Genomic DNA, 19,122 nt, shown 5'->3' on the forward strand with positions numbered 1-19,122 from the left:
GAGCAGCAAGAGAAAATCTTAAGTAAATGCTGCTTGCAAGGGAAAATATTAAAATAACATATGGCATCGGGAAGTTACTTAAACAATTAGTTACTTTGGTGGATACAATGTCAAAATGCACTGTAAGGTTACAACTATTGAAGCACGTCTCACAAAATCTTTATACTTAGTAAAAACATTTTTATATGCCACATAGAAATTTATAAACCCTGCCAAACGCATCTTGATGGAAATATTAAAAAGCCTTTCAGGAGAATACCATAATAATTATTTTCCAATTAGGGAAACAAAACTCTGCCTTTTCTGTTATGACCCAGGAGTAACACATCCTGATCTCCAAACATTTGTATCGGTGAGAAACAGACAAATGTTTCCCATTCTTTCTACAACACAGTACCTTTTGTTTCTTAGAAGGTCACTTTCACCTGGAGAGTTCCTTTCAGTGCTTTGGTGAGTGTGGTGCAGGAAGTTCTGGAGAGTTCAATGCAGAGACTCAACAGTCTGCATATATGGGTTCATCTCTGCTCTCAAGAGGGCCGCACTGAATACGGATCCAGGATCCTGAGAGAGGTCCTAACTGTAGATCCCCGATGGTACCACCATTTAACTTCCTTCCCTCGAGGATATTAAAATATTCTGTGTATTTCCGTGTCCCAGGAAATTTCAATATCCTTTTCCAAATGAAGGACATAATTTCAGTTCTGAGTTCTTGGTAACTTGGCATTTGTTCCAGAAAAAGAAGACACCAAAGCCATTTACATGCTAACATAGACAAGGGGAGCTAAACTAAATGTCAGCTAATGTCCACGGCAATAATAATTGTCTTAATTGTGAAGGGTTTTCCCTCTGAATGAGAAGACACTGGTATGGGGAGGAACTGCTCGCTTTTACTTCAGTGTTCGGCTAAAGTAATTGTCAGGGGTTAGGGATGAGGAGGTAGTAGGAGGAGAATATATCAGATCATTTTATCTTATAAAATAATAAGGAAACGGGGCTCATGAGGCCCCACTCATCCCTGAAGACATATAGACAAGATGTGTAGACAACTGTTGGCTGCTAGGGGAGGTGAGGACCACCACATTCTTCAGTGCTGTAGAAGCTAGTAAGTTCTTCATGCGCCATCCATCGACAAGCAACCCAGATAAACCCAGTAGGTGACACATTGACACACACACACACACACACACACACACACACACACACACACACACAGAGAGAGAGAGAGAGAGAGAGAGAGAGAGAGAGAGAGAGAGCACAATTTAAAAATCTAAGAGACAAGAAAACAGAGAAAACCTTGCTGAGAAGAGGATGTACTGGTAGTAGGAAGAAATGACCAAAAAATGTCTGTATATGAAACTGTCAAAGAATAATAAAACCTGAAATGAAAAATGACTACGTCATCTCAGGTTCTAATATACTAGGTTAGTTTTCCTTTGTGTACGTGTGTGTGTGTGTGTGTGTGTGTGTGCGTGTGTGTGTGTAGTGTATGTATGTGTGTTTGGTTTGTTTGTTTTGGGGTGTGTGTGTGTGTGTGTGTTTGTGTGTGTGTGTGTAGTGTATGCATGTGTGTTTGGTTTGTTTGTTTTGGTGTATGTGTGTGTGTGTGTGTGTGTGTGTAGTGTATGCATGTGTGTTTGGTTTGTTTGTTTTGAGGTGTGTGTGTGTGTGTGTTTGTGTGTGTGTAGTGTATGCATGTGTGTTTGGTTTGTTTGTTTTGGTGTGTGTGTGTGTGTGTGTGTGTGTGTGTGTGTGTGTGTGCACGTGCGCGCGCTGTTAGTCTTTTCGACCATGCTCATGAAGCTACCTTATTCCACTTCCTCCCATCAGGCTGTGAGTAATCAGCCCATCAGGAGGACCATGCACATGCAGTCTACAGGAAAACTCACAGGGCCATTTTTGAGCTGCGTTTGACTACTGCTTCTTCTGACTACTTAATGGTCATTGTCTCATTTTAATGCCTGGGATGGGCTAAAATCAGAACAAACTTATTAACTCTCATTTATAATGTTAATTTTTCACTGCTATGGCAGAAAGTAAAGAAATTAAATAAAAACAACTCATCCGCAGAGGATGTGCAGATACGTCCCACCCCGCATGCACACCGACAGATTTGAAATTAATTTTGTAAGGCGATATTTCAGTTCAGTCAGGGGTGCCGATATCATCGGCTGTCTTCCCTTCACACTGGCTTTCCCTTGAGAATGTTGCTTTCAGTGTAAGGACTAAGGTCACTGCTGCCCACTTAAGGAGCAGGTGCTTACGTTTTCAAGGGTATGGACATTGCGTTCATAGCTTAGAATCAGGTGTGCAGGTATTTCGGGTTGTTGTTCTTAGGGCACAGAAGGTGTCAAATTTTAAACGGCATTTTTCCTCCTTAGGAGCTGGAACATTTGCCAACACACTGCTGACTACAGCCCGCCATCAGCGTTAATGAGTCTCAACGTGCAGGAGAAAAGAAAAAAAAGAAAAAAAAAAAGTCGTAAACGCCAAATGTAAAGTCACAAACCCTTGATCTCCTCTTTCAGTATTGAGATTTTTTTGCTTCCCTTTTTACTATTCTAATGTTCGATAAGCGTAGATATTCATCCAAAATTGATGGATTCATAGCACAACATGTTTAATATTGCATTTATTGATCATCAACACACCCGATACAATACAACTGCTCATAAGCCTGAGGAGAATAGAAGTCACCAAAGAGTGTTCTTCTGCAAATAGGGAAGAGTCTGTTGCAATCAGTAGATGATATACCGAAAAGGACTTTCATAGAATGTTTCTGTTCTCTTTTCTTGTGTGTTAGTTATTTGTGTGTGTGCATACATGTGTGTACACATTCCATGGCATTTGTATGGAGATGAAAGGAAAGTTTATGCAAACACCGGCTCTCTCCTTCTACCACGGGGGTCCTGGCAATTGAACTCAAACTTCGTAGCAAGCATTTTTATCCACTGTGACATGTCAGCAACCTTCCAAATCTTTATTTAAAAAAAATACATTTAATCTCACCACAGTAAAATCTAGTAAAAGTCTAACCCTCATCTGATGAATTGCTGCTTTCTGTCAAAATGATAGTCCTTGGTTTTTAATTATCAACAATTTTAACTTATCCATATTTCAAAAACAGGACAGGTGCACTTAGACATTAAACAAACGTTAAAGGAAAACGTCCCACAACATGTGTGGTGGTCCCAGGACAGAGGATTTCTCAAGTTCAGCTGCACTCTGATCCTTCTAAATAGTAAAAGAAATCAGGCAGGGCTAAAGATGGCTCAGAACTCAAGAGCCTGGGTTGCTCTTCTGGAGGAAGGGGATTTGGTCCCCAGCACCCACACAGCCTCACACAACCATCTGGAGCTCCAGTTCCACTGGGTCCCACACCCTCTTCTGGCCACCACCGGCACCACGTGCACATGACATCCTTGCAAACAAAACACCTGTGCGCATGGAATGAAATAAATAAAACCAACTTTTCAAAAGGTGTTTGCTCATCTTTTTTATTCCTGAGTTTCTCCACATCTTCTATTTCCTTTCTAATTTTTCTGTACGACCAATGGGTCAAGCAGAATTTGGGTACAAAGAACGATTAGTTTTCTGTTACAAGTAGAGACCAAGAGCCTTTTATGCTAGACCTCCCTCATCTTCCCCGCCTCTGTGTGTGTGTGTGTGTGTGTGTGTGTGTGTGTGTGTGTTTTCTTTCTATGCCTATCTCCTGTCTCTGTCTGTGTTCTTTTCTCTCTCATACACACACACACACACACACACACACACACACACACACACACACACACACTTTGGACAACTTGATTTTTTTTCTCTTTTTCTTTTCTGCAATTTGTCCATTTCCTGAAGTGCATTATGGCTGGCCAGGGTGTGTACACAGTGTTCTGCGATCAAATCAAAGTGAAAATCATCTCCGTCACCTCAACCATCTTCAAGTATTGGTAACTTCATTCTTTTCAGGTCATTCTGAAATTTATTATGTGTGTTTTAACCAATAGTCACCCTGCTGTGCTAAAAAAGAATTAGAAACAATTACTGCACACATCTGTTTTGTTACTCTTTATTGTTTTTATTATTAACATTTACATTACTATAATTAGGTTTCACTATGCAGAGTCCTTATTTTCTTACATATATTTCATTTGTTATGTCTTTGTCATTTAGTTTTAGTTCTACATTATATATTTTCATATACATATTATATATGTGTATATATATGTTATATATATATATATATTTACACACATTTCCTTTGTTATTCATCCACTTCTCTCCATACTCTGGCCATGGCAACCCTTCCTTACTGGCCCCCCTCAATCTCCTAAGCCCCTTGAAGCAATTTCATTATTTGAGTGCCACTCTTGGGTGCACTAGTACGGATCAGGTCTATTCTGTTTCTTTTTGCGTAAACAAATTAGTGTTGTGGAAATGTGAGCTGAAAATTTTACCCAGCAAAATGTACCTGAGTGCTCTGCGAAACCAGGGGTAGAAGAAACCATAAATTAAGGGATTACATGTGGAATTAAAATAGCCGAACCAAGTTAAGGCATCAAACAGAATTGCAGGCGTAGAGAAATTCAGAAACGGATCTAGCAGGATCGTGAAGAAACATGGAAACCAACACAGTAAGAAAACACCCATCACTATCCCCAAGGTTTTGGCTGCCTTTTTGTCCTTCCTCATTTGATTATTTTGATTTTCTGGCAAGTTGTCAATTACGCGAGCATGTTTTTTGGATACTGCGAAAATTTTGCCATAAATCCCCACCATCATGGAGCTCGGAGTAAAAAAGCCCGCCACAAATAAGGTGGTCCCCCAGAGCTTGTTAAACATGACTGGGCAGGAACTGGAACATGCAACCAAAATGTCATAGCCTTCAATCCCATCAGCATAAGCCTCTGAAAAGACCACCCCAAAGGCAAACGCCCCGGGGACTGACCAGCAGACGAGCAGCAGCCGCTTGACGACCGGAATAGTCATTTTGGTGCAATAATGCAAAGGGTGACAGATGGCGTAAAATCTATCTATGGCCACCGAGCAAAGGTGGAAAATGGACGTTATGCTAAGCATCAGGTCAAAGCTATAATGGATCTTGCAAAAGGTAAGCCCAAAATACCAGCAGTTTTCCACTGACCGGACCATACTGTATGGCATGATGGTGAATCCCAACAGGAAGTCGGTGACAGCCATGGAGAGAATGAGGAGGTTGGTCGGTGTGTGAAGCTGCTTGAAGTAGGAAATGGAAATGATCATGACCAGGTTGCCAAAGATCGTGATGAAGATGGCTCCTGCCATCAGTGAGTACATTGCAGCTCGGACCCCCAGAGACCTTTCATTCTCTGGGCAAGATCCATTCCCATATTCTGAACAATCGAAGGTTTCCTACATAAACGAAAGGACACGTGGGACTTAACAGAGAACAGACAAACACTCTACATTTTATCTCTTCTCTCATTGACAGATTCAACAAAAAAGCACAGAAGGCTCGGGAGGATGATTAATACTGAAATATATAAATATGCGGTCCCAGAAGCTGAGGGAGCAGCTTACCGTGCAGACATGGCCAAGTCCAAGAACCACGCCACACACAACTAGTCCCACAAATGGCACAGAAACGGCATCAAGAAACCCCAGACACAAAGATATGAATCTCTTAAGGGTGTTGACCCCAAGTTCCTGAGGAATATGCGCTTTACCAAGAAGCACAACAAGAAAGGCCTGAAGAAGATGCAGGTCAACAATGCAAAGGCAGTGAGTGTACCCATCCAGACCCTTGTGAAGCCTCAGGCCATTAAGTCCAAGATGCCAAAGGGCCCCAGCCGCAAACTCAGCCATCTGGCTTTCATCACTCACCCCAAGCTTGGGAAGATTCGAAGCTACATAGCCAAGGGTCGTAGGCTCTGCCAACCAAAGCCAAAGGTTCAAACCCAGGCAAAGACCAAAGCCTCGGCTAAGGTCCAGGCTTCAGTTCCAGCCCAGGTTCCCAAAAGCGCCCAGGCCCCTGTGCAGACCCCATAGAAAAGGCGCCTGCCTGTGTGAAGACAGCTGGACTGCTGTGACACACCCACCTACACACTATGTGCAGATGACCAGTGTCCTATGCTGCTTTTACAAATAAACTTGAGAAAAGGAAAAATATATATAAATATGATTGTGTCTTTCTCATTCACTTTATGATTGATAGGATTCTAATAGAGTAGATTAAAATTGTTTATAGTTTTAATGCCTGCTTGAGTTTTACCACCAACACTTAATCCACTCACTTTGTTGTTACAGGAGTTGTAAATCAGAAGTAGAAAGGAGGAAGCCGAAAGAGAAAGAGGAATAGAGACAAATAAATGTCTTACTGGCCTAACCTCTGACTGGGCTTCCTTGTATGTGCGGAAAGAACAGATTACTATTAGAAAATGCATACACTTTGTCCCCAGATGACTCTGGAATCTATCATCAGACACGATTTGCTTGGTGTGGTGTGTATGTTGCCTTATAAATCTACTGTGTGAAAATGGTTTCGTTCATGTGATTTTTGATGTTCTCTATGCTTTGATTTCTTCTTCTAAAATTTTTAAGTAGAATTACTGAAGTATCTTTAATTATCTGGCAGAACCATCCTCTCTAGCAAGTCCCCAAGTACAGCCAGCATCACAGAGCAGGTACACAAGGGTCAGTGGACAACTTTTAGGAGTTGGTTCTCTCCTTCCACTATGTGGGTCCTGGGGAGGGAACTCAAAGCATCTGGCCTTTTAGTGACTACTTTTTATTGAAACAACCAAACCAGCTGTAGGAAAGGGAGCGGCTGATGGCAAGGAATGGATCCAAGGCAGACTGAGTCCCCTTTTCTTCCTACTCTGGGACTCCAGTTTCATCCGCAGAGAAGTGGAGTCTGTGACACTATGTGCTTTCAGAGAGGTTTGAAATGGAGGAAGGAACCTCTGCTATGAGAGACCTGGGTGCTTAGAAGCTCAGGCAGGTAGATCACCAAATTCCATTTAAGGTCTCTGCCAGCTAATGCCTTAGATGGTATTGACAGAATACCAATCTATTCCCAATAGGTGGTAGTGGTGGTTAGTTGGTTTGGCTTTAGTTGTTTGGCTTTTGAGATAAGACCTCATAGGACCCAGGTTGGCCTTGAACTCTTGGTCCTCCTGTCTTCATCTCTGGAGTGTTGGGATTATAAGTATGCACCACAATGACCAGCCTAGGAGAGCGATTTTTGTTCATTTGTTCAAAACTTTGTTACCTGCATGTAATGTGTTTTGATCAAGTCCATCTCCTGGTCCTTCATTTCCAACTTCTGCCTTACCCTTACCACCACTCTGTCCTCCCAGCCTATGTCTCCTTTGTTTTTAACCCTCTGAGCCCACATGGTACTGCCAGTCTGTACATAGGTTTGGGGCCATCAACTAGAGCCCAGGAGGTCTCTCAGGGACCATGTCGCTGAAGAAAATCTACCTCCTCCTGCAGTCATCTCTTGCCAACAGTTCCTCAGTGCTGGGACTTTATGACCTCCCTCCAACCACATTGACGTTTTGTCTGACTTCATCTTGTACATGCAAGAAGGTTGAATTCACATGTGGAGTGTCCCTATCATGTCTGGAAAGCGCTGTTTCACTACAGTGGTTCACCTCTGACTCTCAACATCTTCCTCCCTTCTCCCCTTCCATAATCATCCCTGAGCCTTGGGAGAGTTTCATTAAAATCATCTTCCCGTGCATTTCTAAGGTGTATTAAAAAAATACCACAGGAAGGCATGAGATATAGATAGGATACATATATAAGATAATAATAGACAGACAGGCAGGCAGACAGACAAGACTGACAGATCCCCCACCCAGATAACTCTTTTATTTTCTAAGTGAAGTGATTTCAAAATAAGCCAATCAAATTCCCTTTGGATTTGCTATGCTTTTCCCTTGCCCTTCTTTTGGGAAGTGGGGATTCAGCCCAGTGCCTTGGTCACAGTGAGCGAGCACACATTCTGTCCCTGAGAGCCCTCTGCCTCACCTAGGAACACCTGTATCAAACAAATCAGTTGATCCTTAGAAAAACCCCTACTCTTTTCAGGTGTTCAGGAGACAAGACATGTCGTCAAAAGGCAGTAAATAGTTTTGTTTCCATGCTTAAACTGAACTGCCTTCCACTGCAAATTTACAGTAAGCCCTGACTGAATCACTAACCATCTAGAATCTTACTTATTCTCCCTACACGGGAACAGATTGAAAACAGAAGAAAACAAACAGAAACAATGTTACTGCTTTACAGCAGAGACATTTTACTTAACATTCAAAGAAGAGAAAACACAGATCTTCCCTTTGCAATCCCTTCCATGTACCTGTTGGGCTTCAAAAGATGTCATTGTAGCTGCTTTGTGGAAGAAACACTGTCTCTTCTCTGCTGACTGCTGATGTTGCACTAAGACATGAACTATGTTAACTATGCTGCTTTATAATTTAACAATTAGTCTCAAGGGCACTGGATATGCATTGGGGAGAAGGGGAGGGCCCTTGTCATTCTGAAGTTTAAGAGCTTAAGTGTCCCTGACCTACCCCTTTATCCTCTTAGGAATCTCTGCTTGCCTAAATTTTCACCACCCACAGCACTGTGAATACTGTAAGACAGCTATTTCGTAAAGGCTGTAATAGTTAAATGGATTTCCTTCAGCTATCGATGACTCTCAATCCCCATTAGAAAAAGATAGAATGGGAGATTCAAGGAGAGAAATAGATTACATAGATGTCCGCCGCCACTTTAGGATGACCAGAATGAAGAAGCACAGTCCATATTTTGTGTCACATTTTATACTCACAGGATTTTCTCATCCACTTTTGCCTGTGTTTGCCTAGGGTGCAGCTCAGTGCTCCTAACACCACCGGAGGAGTTACACACAGTTAGCACTGCTTTAAGTAACTCCCACGACTATGCTCATATCCTCTTGGATGTCATGTGTTTAAAACTGTTCACATCTAGTCACAGATGCCTATAGTTTTGTACGTGTTCTTTTGATATGAGAAAGTTTATTTTCCACTGTTAGGATATCCTGGTCATTATATGACACCAGGTTCCTGCTGCCATTTCAGCTATGCCTGTTGTCAGTGACCTTCCTCAGCTACAGTTATAGCTACTTTGAACGTATGAAACTTGGATAGTCATTTAGGGAACCTGAGCTGTGAAGGGCTTTAAGGAGCTCACTGATTTTGTCTCCCTCTGAGTTCTTCGTGACATTTTAGTGAGGAGCTCTGCATTTTCATTTGTTTGGGTCCCTACAAAATATGTAAATGATTTGACTTGATTGTTCCTGAGAGCTTTTCATAAGGGAGAAAGACAGCAACAGAAATCACCCATTGAGTAGTTCAGAGCACCGCAGTTATATTGCAACATAAACGGAAAATTTGTTTTTTAAAGAAACATTCTAAGTACAGATATCAACCCAGATGATTATAAAGAAGCTAGGAATTAATTTTTAGTATTTAGCAGATAGCATTTTTACTCAAGAGTTTCCAATATCTTTCTTGGCTCTGTAAAGAATTATGCAAGTGTTCTTGGAGTCCAGAATACAGGTCAGTGATAGAGACCCTGCTTAGCTTGAAGAAGGCCCTGTACTCAATCTCCAGCACTAAAAATCATGATTATTATTTCCATTGATCATCATCGTCATCGTCGCTGTCATCACCATCATCATCGTCATCGTCATCGTCATCGTTATCATCATCATCATCTCCATTACTTACACAGGAACATAGTAGCAGCTGTTAGTCCCTTGGTGCTTTTGTTCAAGTATCCCTTATAACCCGGATACAGTATCCCAGTGCTTAACTACAATGTCCATATTGTCTGTCTCCCTTCCTTTCACCACATCTCTCCTCACATCATAAAATGTTCCTGTAATGTAGTGTCTAAAATATAGTAAACTGTAAAAAGCAAAGTCACACCAATTTTTATAATTGTTCTGTTTTATTATAAGTTATCATTAAAATTTTGTTTTGCCTAATTTGTGTTAAAGTTTATCACAGGGGTACAAATGCGGAGAAAAGCCCAAGTGTACATAGGAGTTGGTACTATCTACGACTTCCAGCACCTACTGTACCTTCTAAACAAAAACCACGTATGTGTCATTTTAGCTCCACTGATAGAAAGGACACTAGACCTTTCTTGGGTAGATAGATCCTGACAGGACATAGGAAGGAGAAATGAAACAGAGTCACTATCAAAGCTTGACAGCAACACACTTGAACCCCAATAAACATGTCTAATCCTGAGGGGACCCTTCTGAACCTCCCCGTCTAATACACAAGACACTCAAAACAGGATTTACAAAGAACATTACTGAGCTGACCATAAATGCAATGGACCCCAGTCCACTTTCTCTTTCTACACCCCTAGGAAGCAGAGCTGTCCCACCCCAAGCCTCAGCGCCCAACTTTGTGCTTCTATACACAGAGGTTTACCTTCTCAGGATGAGTGACTGTCTGCTCTTAACACTGACACCTCAGGCAGCCTAGGAAAACCGAATACCTAGATTTAGTTCCCGGAGATTATAACCAAAAGAGGAGAAGGAAAGGAAAATGCAAACATAAATTCTACAAGATGAGATATGGGCAGATTTTGTAACTTAAGCTAGAGGTAAATCACTAACATAAATGTCTACATTTTAATGGAGTATGACAATATAGAATTCAAATTAATTGCAATTAATTGTGACACATGTCTTACTTGTTTGTTAGCAGCATAATAGACACTCTTGCTTGTGACCTGGAATAGCACTAACTTCCATACATCTGTATGCCCATGATATTCCCTTCAATTTCTTAATAATCATTTTTTATTCTTTAATAAGTGAAAAAACTATCAAGCTCAATCAGCGTATAATTGGACTTGTTTTTTAGAACTCCTTATAAAATGAATGACATGGGTTTTGTTGTCTGTTGAAAAAATTCCCCTTATTTGTTTTTCTGTAATTCATTCACTTCGTTACCATATAATAAATCTGTTCTCTCATTAGAGATCACTTGAATTGTTTCCAATTCTTTTGCTAATATGAGCAAAGCTTTCTGGAACACTCTAGTGCAAGTCTGCAGTAGCATACATTTGTGACGTTTTCCTTTTTCATAAATATACATGGAAAAGCGATTGCAGAGACAGGAATAATGTCTTTCGTCTTTCACAATAGGAAAACAAATAGTATTCGTTCTAGTTTGCTTTCTAAGCCCATCGTAAATACTGTGGCCAAAATCAACGTGCAGAAGGGTTCATCTTAGCTTTCACTGCCAGATTAGAGTCTGTCTCTGAGATAAGTCAGGTCAGGAACTCAGGGCAAAAACGTGCAGGCAGAAACAGCAAATACCGCTTACCTGCTCATTCCCAGGCCTATGCTCAGCTACCCTTCTCACTGAGCCCAGGCCCACATGCCTAGGGAAGGCACGGTCCACAGTGGACGGGCCATCTAATGTCAATCAACAGAGAGCCTGCTTAGGGAAGGCACCGCCCACAGTGGGCTGGGTCATATAGCACCAATCAACAGTCAACTTCCCTAGGGAAGGCACCGCCCATAGTAGGCTGGGCCATTTAACACCAATCAATCAATCAGCGAAGACAATTCTCTACACACATGCTCACAGGCCACCTGGGCAATCTCACCCTCACTGACTACTTCAGATGACTCTGGACTGTGTCAATTTGATACCCAAAGCTAATTAGGACTGTATTCCAAATGGCTATACTGATTTATATATGATATGTATGACAGAGTAAGGCTGCCATTCCATTTTTTCTTGTAAATCTTCTTTATCCACTTCTACTGAATGACCTGACTTTTATCCATAGATCCGGCATGCAGATATGCAGTTCATCAAAGCTCGTTTATATTTCTGAGCTCTGTAATCTCATTTACCATCTTATTCAATAACAGATAAATGCCATGTTGCCTTAGGTATCAGAGCCTCACACTGTCTTCATACTTAATAGAGCAAGACCTCTTTCTCCTCCTCCTCTTCCTCTTCCTCTTCCTCTTCCCAAAGTGGCCTGGCTATTTCAGATCTTTTAGATCTTCATCAATTTTCCAGGTTCTGCAAAAGCTATGTTGGATTTTAAGTGGAGAGCAACACTATCTGTATAACATCCAGTCTTTCCCATAAGTAACGTGGATGAGCTCCATATTTACTTAGTCATCTTTAACTCTCTTCCAATGAACTTTGTTGCACATTAAAAACATGTCTTATACATATACGTTTGTTTATATATTCAATTCTAAAAACATATCTTCATCTCTTGTACATTTTTGTGTATGTTTGTTGTGGGTTTGGTCTAATGCTGCTTAGATTATGTTAATCTGGGTCCCCCAAATTCATGACTATCCACACTTTCACATATAAGAGACTGAGAGGACCCTGCCCCCAGTTGGTTTTGATTGGTGAATAAAGTTGCTAGTGGCCAACGGCTGGGCACACAGACAGAGGCAGGACTTTTATGATACCCAGGCAAGGGACCAGAGGAAGGAGGAGTAAGAAGGAGATCCACCATGCCGGGAGAAAGTGAAGGAGAGAAGAAACTATGCAGAACAGAGCATGGTTGCCATGTAGGACCCGAGGAGGAGAAGCCCTAAGAGGACCCCACACACACACACTAGGCCTAGGGCATCAAAGATGAAATATAGATTTTAGTAAGTAATAACTTGAGAATATCAGAGGAAGGTAGATTAGCCATGTGGAGGTGGCCCAGCCATTGAGCTTTTTAAGACATTTAAAAAACACCATAATGGCTGTGTGTGTGTTTCATTTGGAGTGGTTAGCAAGGAACACACTGTCACACCCAGAACATTGGAGTGCGGTGTCACAACAGGGATCAGTTTGAGTAGCTTTAATTGGGTATTGCTACATATGTTTGTGTGTGCACATATAGTGTGTATGTGCATATGTGCACATAGATACATGTGTATGTGTGTGTGCTTGTGTAGGCCAGAATTGGATGTCACTATCTTCTGCTATTGATCCACGTTATCTTTTGAGATAGGGTCTCCCACTAGACTCAGGACTAGACTGACCGGCCATCAAACTGGAGATCAGCCTGCCCCTGCCTCTGCCTCTGACACTGGGATTCCAAACACGCATTACCACGCTCAGGCATAGGTGCCAGAGATGCAAGCTTATGCTCACACTGCAGCCCCTTTCCTGACTGAACCACCATCTTCCTATCCCCTCCCGTACCACTTTCAACAGCTTTATTCCTATGTTTCTGATCATCGTTGTCTGTATTTTTTATTTTCCTGTCTTGTTATTTTTATTAGGTTACAAAAAAATATTGCTCACAGAATGAAAATGGCAGCCAACTTAAGGAAAAGACAAATGGCAATTCTACTGACTCTGTAAAGACAAACTGAGACACAGGAAGTGATTGGTTTTCCAGGTAACTTCATGAAGCTGACATATGGCATGTACCTGACAGGAAACCTGACAAGAATCCACATAATAGGAAAATTAAAGTTCAAGTTTACTCAGGAACATGAATCCAACTCATGAACTATTCATGGAAAAATGGAAAATGGTTTAAGAGTTTGATATTAGGATATAATTTAAACATTACAATATCAAATTAAGGGAGAACAATCATTTGATTATTTCAACAGGAACATGGCAAAATTAAAATCAATTTATATTGTTCAATAAGACCTCTGAGAAAACTAAAAGAAGAGGCGGTTTATGTAACGAGATTAATAGCATTTATCAAAACCAATAAAATAGAGTGAGGAAGGGTTATGACTTTAGCCTGGGCAATTTTTTTACATGACCTCAAAAACACCACACCAGAAGCATAAACATACAAATGAGACTATGGCAAATTAAAGGCATATGACAAAGGAGACCAGCAACGGTGTGGAAGACACGCTACAGAAGGGAGAGAAACCTATCCCGCCAGCAATGGATGGTGTTCAAATATGCAGGAAACGCAATAACAAGGAACACATACTTCAACTGACAACATATGAACTGCGGAAGAAAGCCCAATTTACAATCTGCATGTTTTTCTCGGTTCACCAAACTTTCCCTGATTTTCTGTACACAGGAGATAGAACAGGCATATTAAAAAGTTTACAATTTAAAAATGAAGCTCTCCTTTTCTTTCAAGCATATGATGTCATTGTCTGCAAAGACTCCTGTCTGCTCAAAGCCATCATGAGAGAATTGCTAATAAGGGTAATTAAATGTGTTGATTGGCTATTTACCAATACCCACTGCTCTTTATTTACCGGTTCACACTCGACAGCCACAGTCTAGTCTAAAGAGACATGTTTAAGTGGCAGTTCCTTCTCATTTGCCAAACTTCTGAGTAATTACAGACCAGGGGGTGTCATTAACACTTCTGTTTGGTGTCATCTTGAAGGAAAATATTTTCATCTTCTAAATCCCTGGGCAAGTAGTTGCCCTTAATAGGGATGGGAAAACATTGATCACAGGGCTTCATTTGAGGAACTACTAAGTACCTAGGGGAATTCTCAAAGTATTCAATGAGGTCCAAGTGTAAAACCGGAAAGAAAACTTTAGCTGACGCAAACACTGCAAAGGAGTGACTGGCCTTCGCCCTCCACTTCTGATGCAAAGGTGCTCACAGAGCTTGGTATGGTGAGGAAAACTAGGGTCCTCCATGTGGGCAATTTCAGAAAAGCACTGGGCTGTGTGGACATCTCACACACTTCGGCCCTGGTTGGCTGCCATAAGAAATTCCTCAGCTAAATATCAGCTTTCTTTGCTCATAAATAATTTCCATTTTGAAATGCATAACTATAATGCACTCACTAAGTAAAGTAAACTTTTCTGTCAAGCAGAGCACTGGGACATTGCAGGCAAGTTTTAGGAATGGTTTTGACTGTGTTTGCCTGGTGTCTACCCAGGGAACTCACTGAGAGTTCCGAGCACTTTTTGTGGCTTTATTTATCTATAAACTATGTTCTCCCCAGTATGTTTTATACTCACTTTTCATTCTATCAGGTAATCAACAGGCTGATGTAATAGGTTGAGTGAGTTCACAAAGTTTTTAATTGAAACACAAACAAGTTCATCAAATAAGAGTATTTCAGAAAGCTGTCTGCTGGGGCTGGAGAGATGAGCCAGGGGTAAACAATGCATACTGTTCTTCTGAAGGACCTGAATTTGCACCCACAACAAACAGCTCACAACCATCTGTATCTCCAGCTTCAGGGAGATCTGGCCCTCTGGTGTGGGCTTTGAAACCTCAAAAGCTACCCTCAGTGACACAATTACTCTGACAAGGCCACAACTTCTAAACCTTATAATCCTTTCAAATGATACTCATGACTAGGCATTCAATGTATAATTAGCCTATAGGGGTGGCTTCTGCAGGCAACTGTACTCAGGTACACACACATACACACATATGCATATATGTATATGCATAATTAAAAGTAATAAAAATAAAACTTCAGATTGAAAAGCCTTTTGCTTCATAAAAGAGAAGAACAGTGGAAATGTAATCTTAGACAAATCTTTATTCCACTGAAAAAAATTTTACAATATGGAAAGGCCACTACATTATCTTGATTGTGTTATTCTATATTAAACTACACAATCTTTGATAAACTGTATCTGTTTCTGCCTCAACTGTTTCTGAGTGTGGTGATTTAAATAAAAACTACCCCTATAGGCTAATTATAACTGAATGCCTAGTCGTCAGGAGTATTATTGGGAAGGATTATAAGGCTCAGAAGTTGTGGCCTTGTGAGTAATTGTGTCATGGAGGGTAGCTTTTGAGGTTTCAACAGCCCACACCAGATGTGCCCCCCTCTTCCTCTGGATCATGATGGAGCTCTCAAGTACTGCTCCAGCGTCTTCCTGCATGTTGTCACATGCCCCACCATGATGAGAATGGGCTGAACCTCTAAACCTGTAAGTGAGTCCCCAATAACTGTAAGTGAGCCCCCAATAACTGTAAGTGAGCCCCCAATAACTGTAAGTGAGCCCCCACTTCCTTTTTTTCTATCATGAGAGTTGCCTTGGTCATGGTGTAGTTTCACAGCAACAGAACAATGACTGATCAATTCTTTCTTCTAAGAAAAAAAAAGTTGGAACCCCTCTGGAAATGTCCTGTGAATCCTGGTAACCAAGATCACAAGAGCACAAAGAAGAATAAGATTGTGATGTCCAAGGGATAAAGGGTGTCATAGCACAGTCAGTGTGTGCACATAGCCAGTGTGTGTGCACATAGCCAGTGAGTGCACATAGCCAGTGAGTGCACATAGTGAGTGCACATAGCCAGTGTGTACACATAACCAATGAAGTCACATGACCAGTGAGGGCACAGAGCTAGTGAGAGTACTAAGTACTGTGTGAAATATATTGGGAGTTTTGAAAAAGATGCTTACCTGACTTTGAGGGTCTATACCAGAAGACTTCCTGGCATTAATACATCATTGTGAGTGAAGTAACTTTAAGTCACTGTGGCTGTGGTGTTTGAATGAAAATAGCCCCCATAGACCCATACAGAGTGGCACTATTAGGAGGTGTGGCCTTGTTGGAGTAGGTGTGGCCTTGTTGGAGGAAGTGTGCCACTGCTCTGGGGTCTCAGAAGCTCAAGCCAGGCCCAGTGGCTCACTGTTTCTTCCTACTGCCTGTCATCCAGATGTAGAACTCTTAGCTCCTTCTCCAGAACCATGTCTGTCCACATACCACCATGCTTCCCATCATGAAGATAATAAACTAAACTCCTGAAACAGCCCCAGTTAAATATTTTCCTCCATGTGAGTTGCCGTGGTCATGGTGTCTCTTCACAGGCATGGAAACCCTATGATACTTTCTTTTTTAAAAATTTTTCATTAGTCAGCAATATTTTCCTCTTAGGCAAAATCAAAGACAGATACAAATTAGGCGTAGGGGCTGATACGACTCACTGTAGAACTAGCCCCAAGTAGGATGGTCATAAATTCAATGGCAGCTTGAAGCCTCATGGAAAATATTTTAGGAAAAGAAGACATAAGAGAAGAGAATAGCAAGGATCTGTCAAGAAATAAATTTGCATTCTTTGTCTGTTTTTTTACAACTGTTTATATATCCAGTGAGCTATCGTCAAGTGTTTAGAACAATGTCAACCAACCAGAGCTTCAAGGGACTAAACCACTACTGAAGACTATACATGGACTGACCCAGTGCTCCAACTGCGTATGTAGCAGAAAATAGCCTTGTTGGGGCACTAGTGGAAGGGGAAGCCCTTGGTCCTGCCAAGGTTGGACTCCCAATGCAGGGGACTATGGGGGAGGCAATAAGGGGGATGTATGGGGGAAACACCCGTATGGGGGAAGGGAGGGGGGGAGATGAGGGCTTATAGACAGGAAACTGGGAAGAGGAATAACACGTTTGAAATGTAAGTAAAGAAATATATCTACTAAAACATTTATTTAAAAAAAAAGAAATGTTTTTTAAAAAACTAAACTCAGTATATTACTTATTTTGTTTTCTGTATGTTCACACAGTAATAATTTTTATATACCAAAATATTTATTATTTAAAAGCTAAGAATTTTATTAATTTCTTCAGGAGAAAAACATAAAAAAAATTTAAACCTACCCTATTACGAGTTCTTCATTGCTCCCATAAATAAAAATTGTAGATTTATTACATCAGAAAAAAAGAAATAAAATTACATATTATCTTTCCTTCTTAAATCGGCAAGGATGGCTGAGGACATTGTTCAGTGCTACAGTATTTGATCAACATGTGCAGAGCCTGAGGTGGGATCTCCAATACCACAAAAAGAAGCAAAGAAATGGAATTAAACATAAAAATCTAAAAGAAAGATAAAGGCATTCTGATTCGTGGATCTTGTGAGTTATCTGAGTGGCCTCCTCAATGCATTGTTGGCTACTAAGTCTTCAAAATCAAGAGCGGCTCAGAGAAGCCAAGAGCGGCTCGGAGAAGCCAAGAGCGGCTGGGAGAAGCCAAGAGCAGCTCAGAGAAGCCCACATCTGTGCTCCCAGGAGTGTCTTTGTTTCTGAGTGCCTTTCCCTTCATTCTTCTGCTTAAGCTCTACATTAAAACATACAAAGGGCTAAGGTATGGTGGTGTGCACCTTTAATCCCAGCCCTCAGGAAGCAGAGGCAGGGGGATCCCTGACTACAGAATGAGTTCTAGGCCAGCCAGGGTTACACAATGAGACCTTGGCTCAAAACAAACAAAAATGGGGCCTCGGAGGATGCCTCTGAGCCCAGGCACTTGCTGCGCAGCTCTGGGGATCGAATTTGAGTCATCAGTAGCCAGGGCATAAGCCAGATGTGACCGTTTGTATGTCTGAACCACAAAGTGGTAACGGGCAGCAACAGGAGGGCTCGCTGGTCACCATTATGGCTCCCATTTCCGTGAGAAAACCTGTCTCAGTGGAGCAGGGTAGAGAGTGAGAGAGAGGAACAGCCAAAGTCCTCATCTGCCCTCCACCTGTGCATCCGAGTGCTTCACACACGAACACACCAACCACACACCATGGCACCCACAAATATTTTAAAACCACTTCAATACATCCGACTCGCTGTGATGGGGAGAGCTCAGCATTTAAGGAAATGCAGCTCTTACTGAGGATCCCCATTCAGTTTCTAGCGATCACTTGGAAAAGTTCTAGTCTTCCTAGAATTCTAGCTACAGGGGATTGAAATCTCTCTTCTGGCACCTGCACTTATGTGCATGCGTGCTCGTGAACAGACGCACACCCACATGCACACGCAATTTTAAAATAACTAAAATAAATATTACAAACTGTTTTAGAAAAACCAAATCAAGCATTATTCATGCATCTTTCCACGCTTAAGATTCAAGCTCTTGGTGACCCTGGTACACTAAATGGAAGCCGTGACTTACCAAAATCCTTGGTAGACTGGACACTGCCCACTTAGTCCTACTTTCTGACAAATATGTGTGACTTTGCCAAGACTGAATTGTTGACTTCCAGATACAGTCTAAAATGATGATGGAACCTCCTAGCTCACTAACCTCCTAAGACAGCACCATTGCCAATGATCCATTTCCACAAAAAGTCCGGGCTAACACATTATTACTTGATATGGAATGAAATTTTATATGAATATTTGTAGTAGAACATGGAAAATGAAATAATTTTTGTCATGAATTGACT

The 19,122-nt window shown here is 41.4% G+C and overlaps 1 protein-coding gene across 1 annotated transcript; it reads right to left on the bottom strand.

Annotated features, from left to right (window-relative positions):
* Positions 1-4,386: 4,386 nt before the first annotated feature.
* Taar2 (trace amine associated receptor 2) lies at positions 4,387-8,356 on the bottom strand. The gene is made up of 2 exons (NM_001008512.1): positions 8,333-8,356; positions 4,387-5,382 (listed from the first exon to the last, which is right to left on the bottom strand). Exons 1-2 carry the CDS (start codon positions 8,354-8,356, stop codon positions 4,387-4,389), a joined length of 1,020 nt encoding a protein of 339 aa, NP_001008512.1.
* Between the last annotated feature and the right edge of the window lie 10,766 nt (positions 8,357-19,122).

The sequence above is a fragment of the Rattus norvegicus genome, chromosome 1 (assembly GCF_036323735.1).
Source record: "Rattus norvegicus strain BN/NHsdMcwi chromosome 1, GRCr8, whole genome shotgun sequence".
Classification (NCBI taxonomy): domain Eukaryota; kingdom Metazoa; phylum Chordata; class Mammalia; order Rodentia; family Muridae; genus Rattus; species Rattus norvegicus.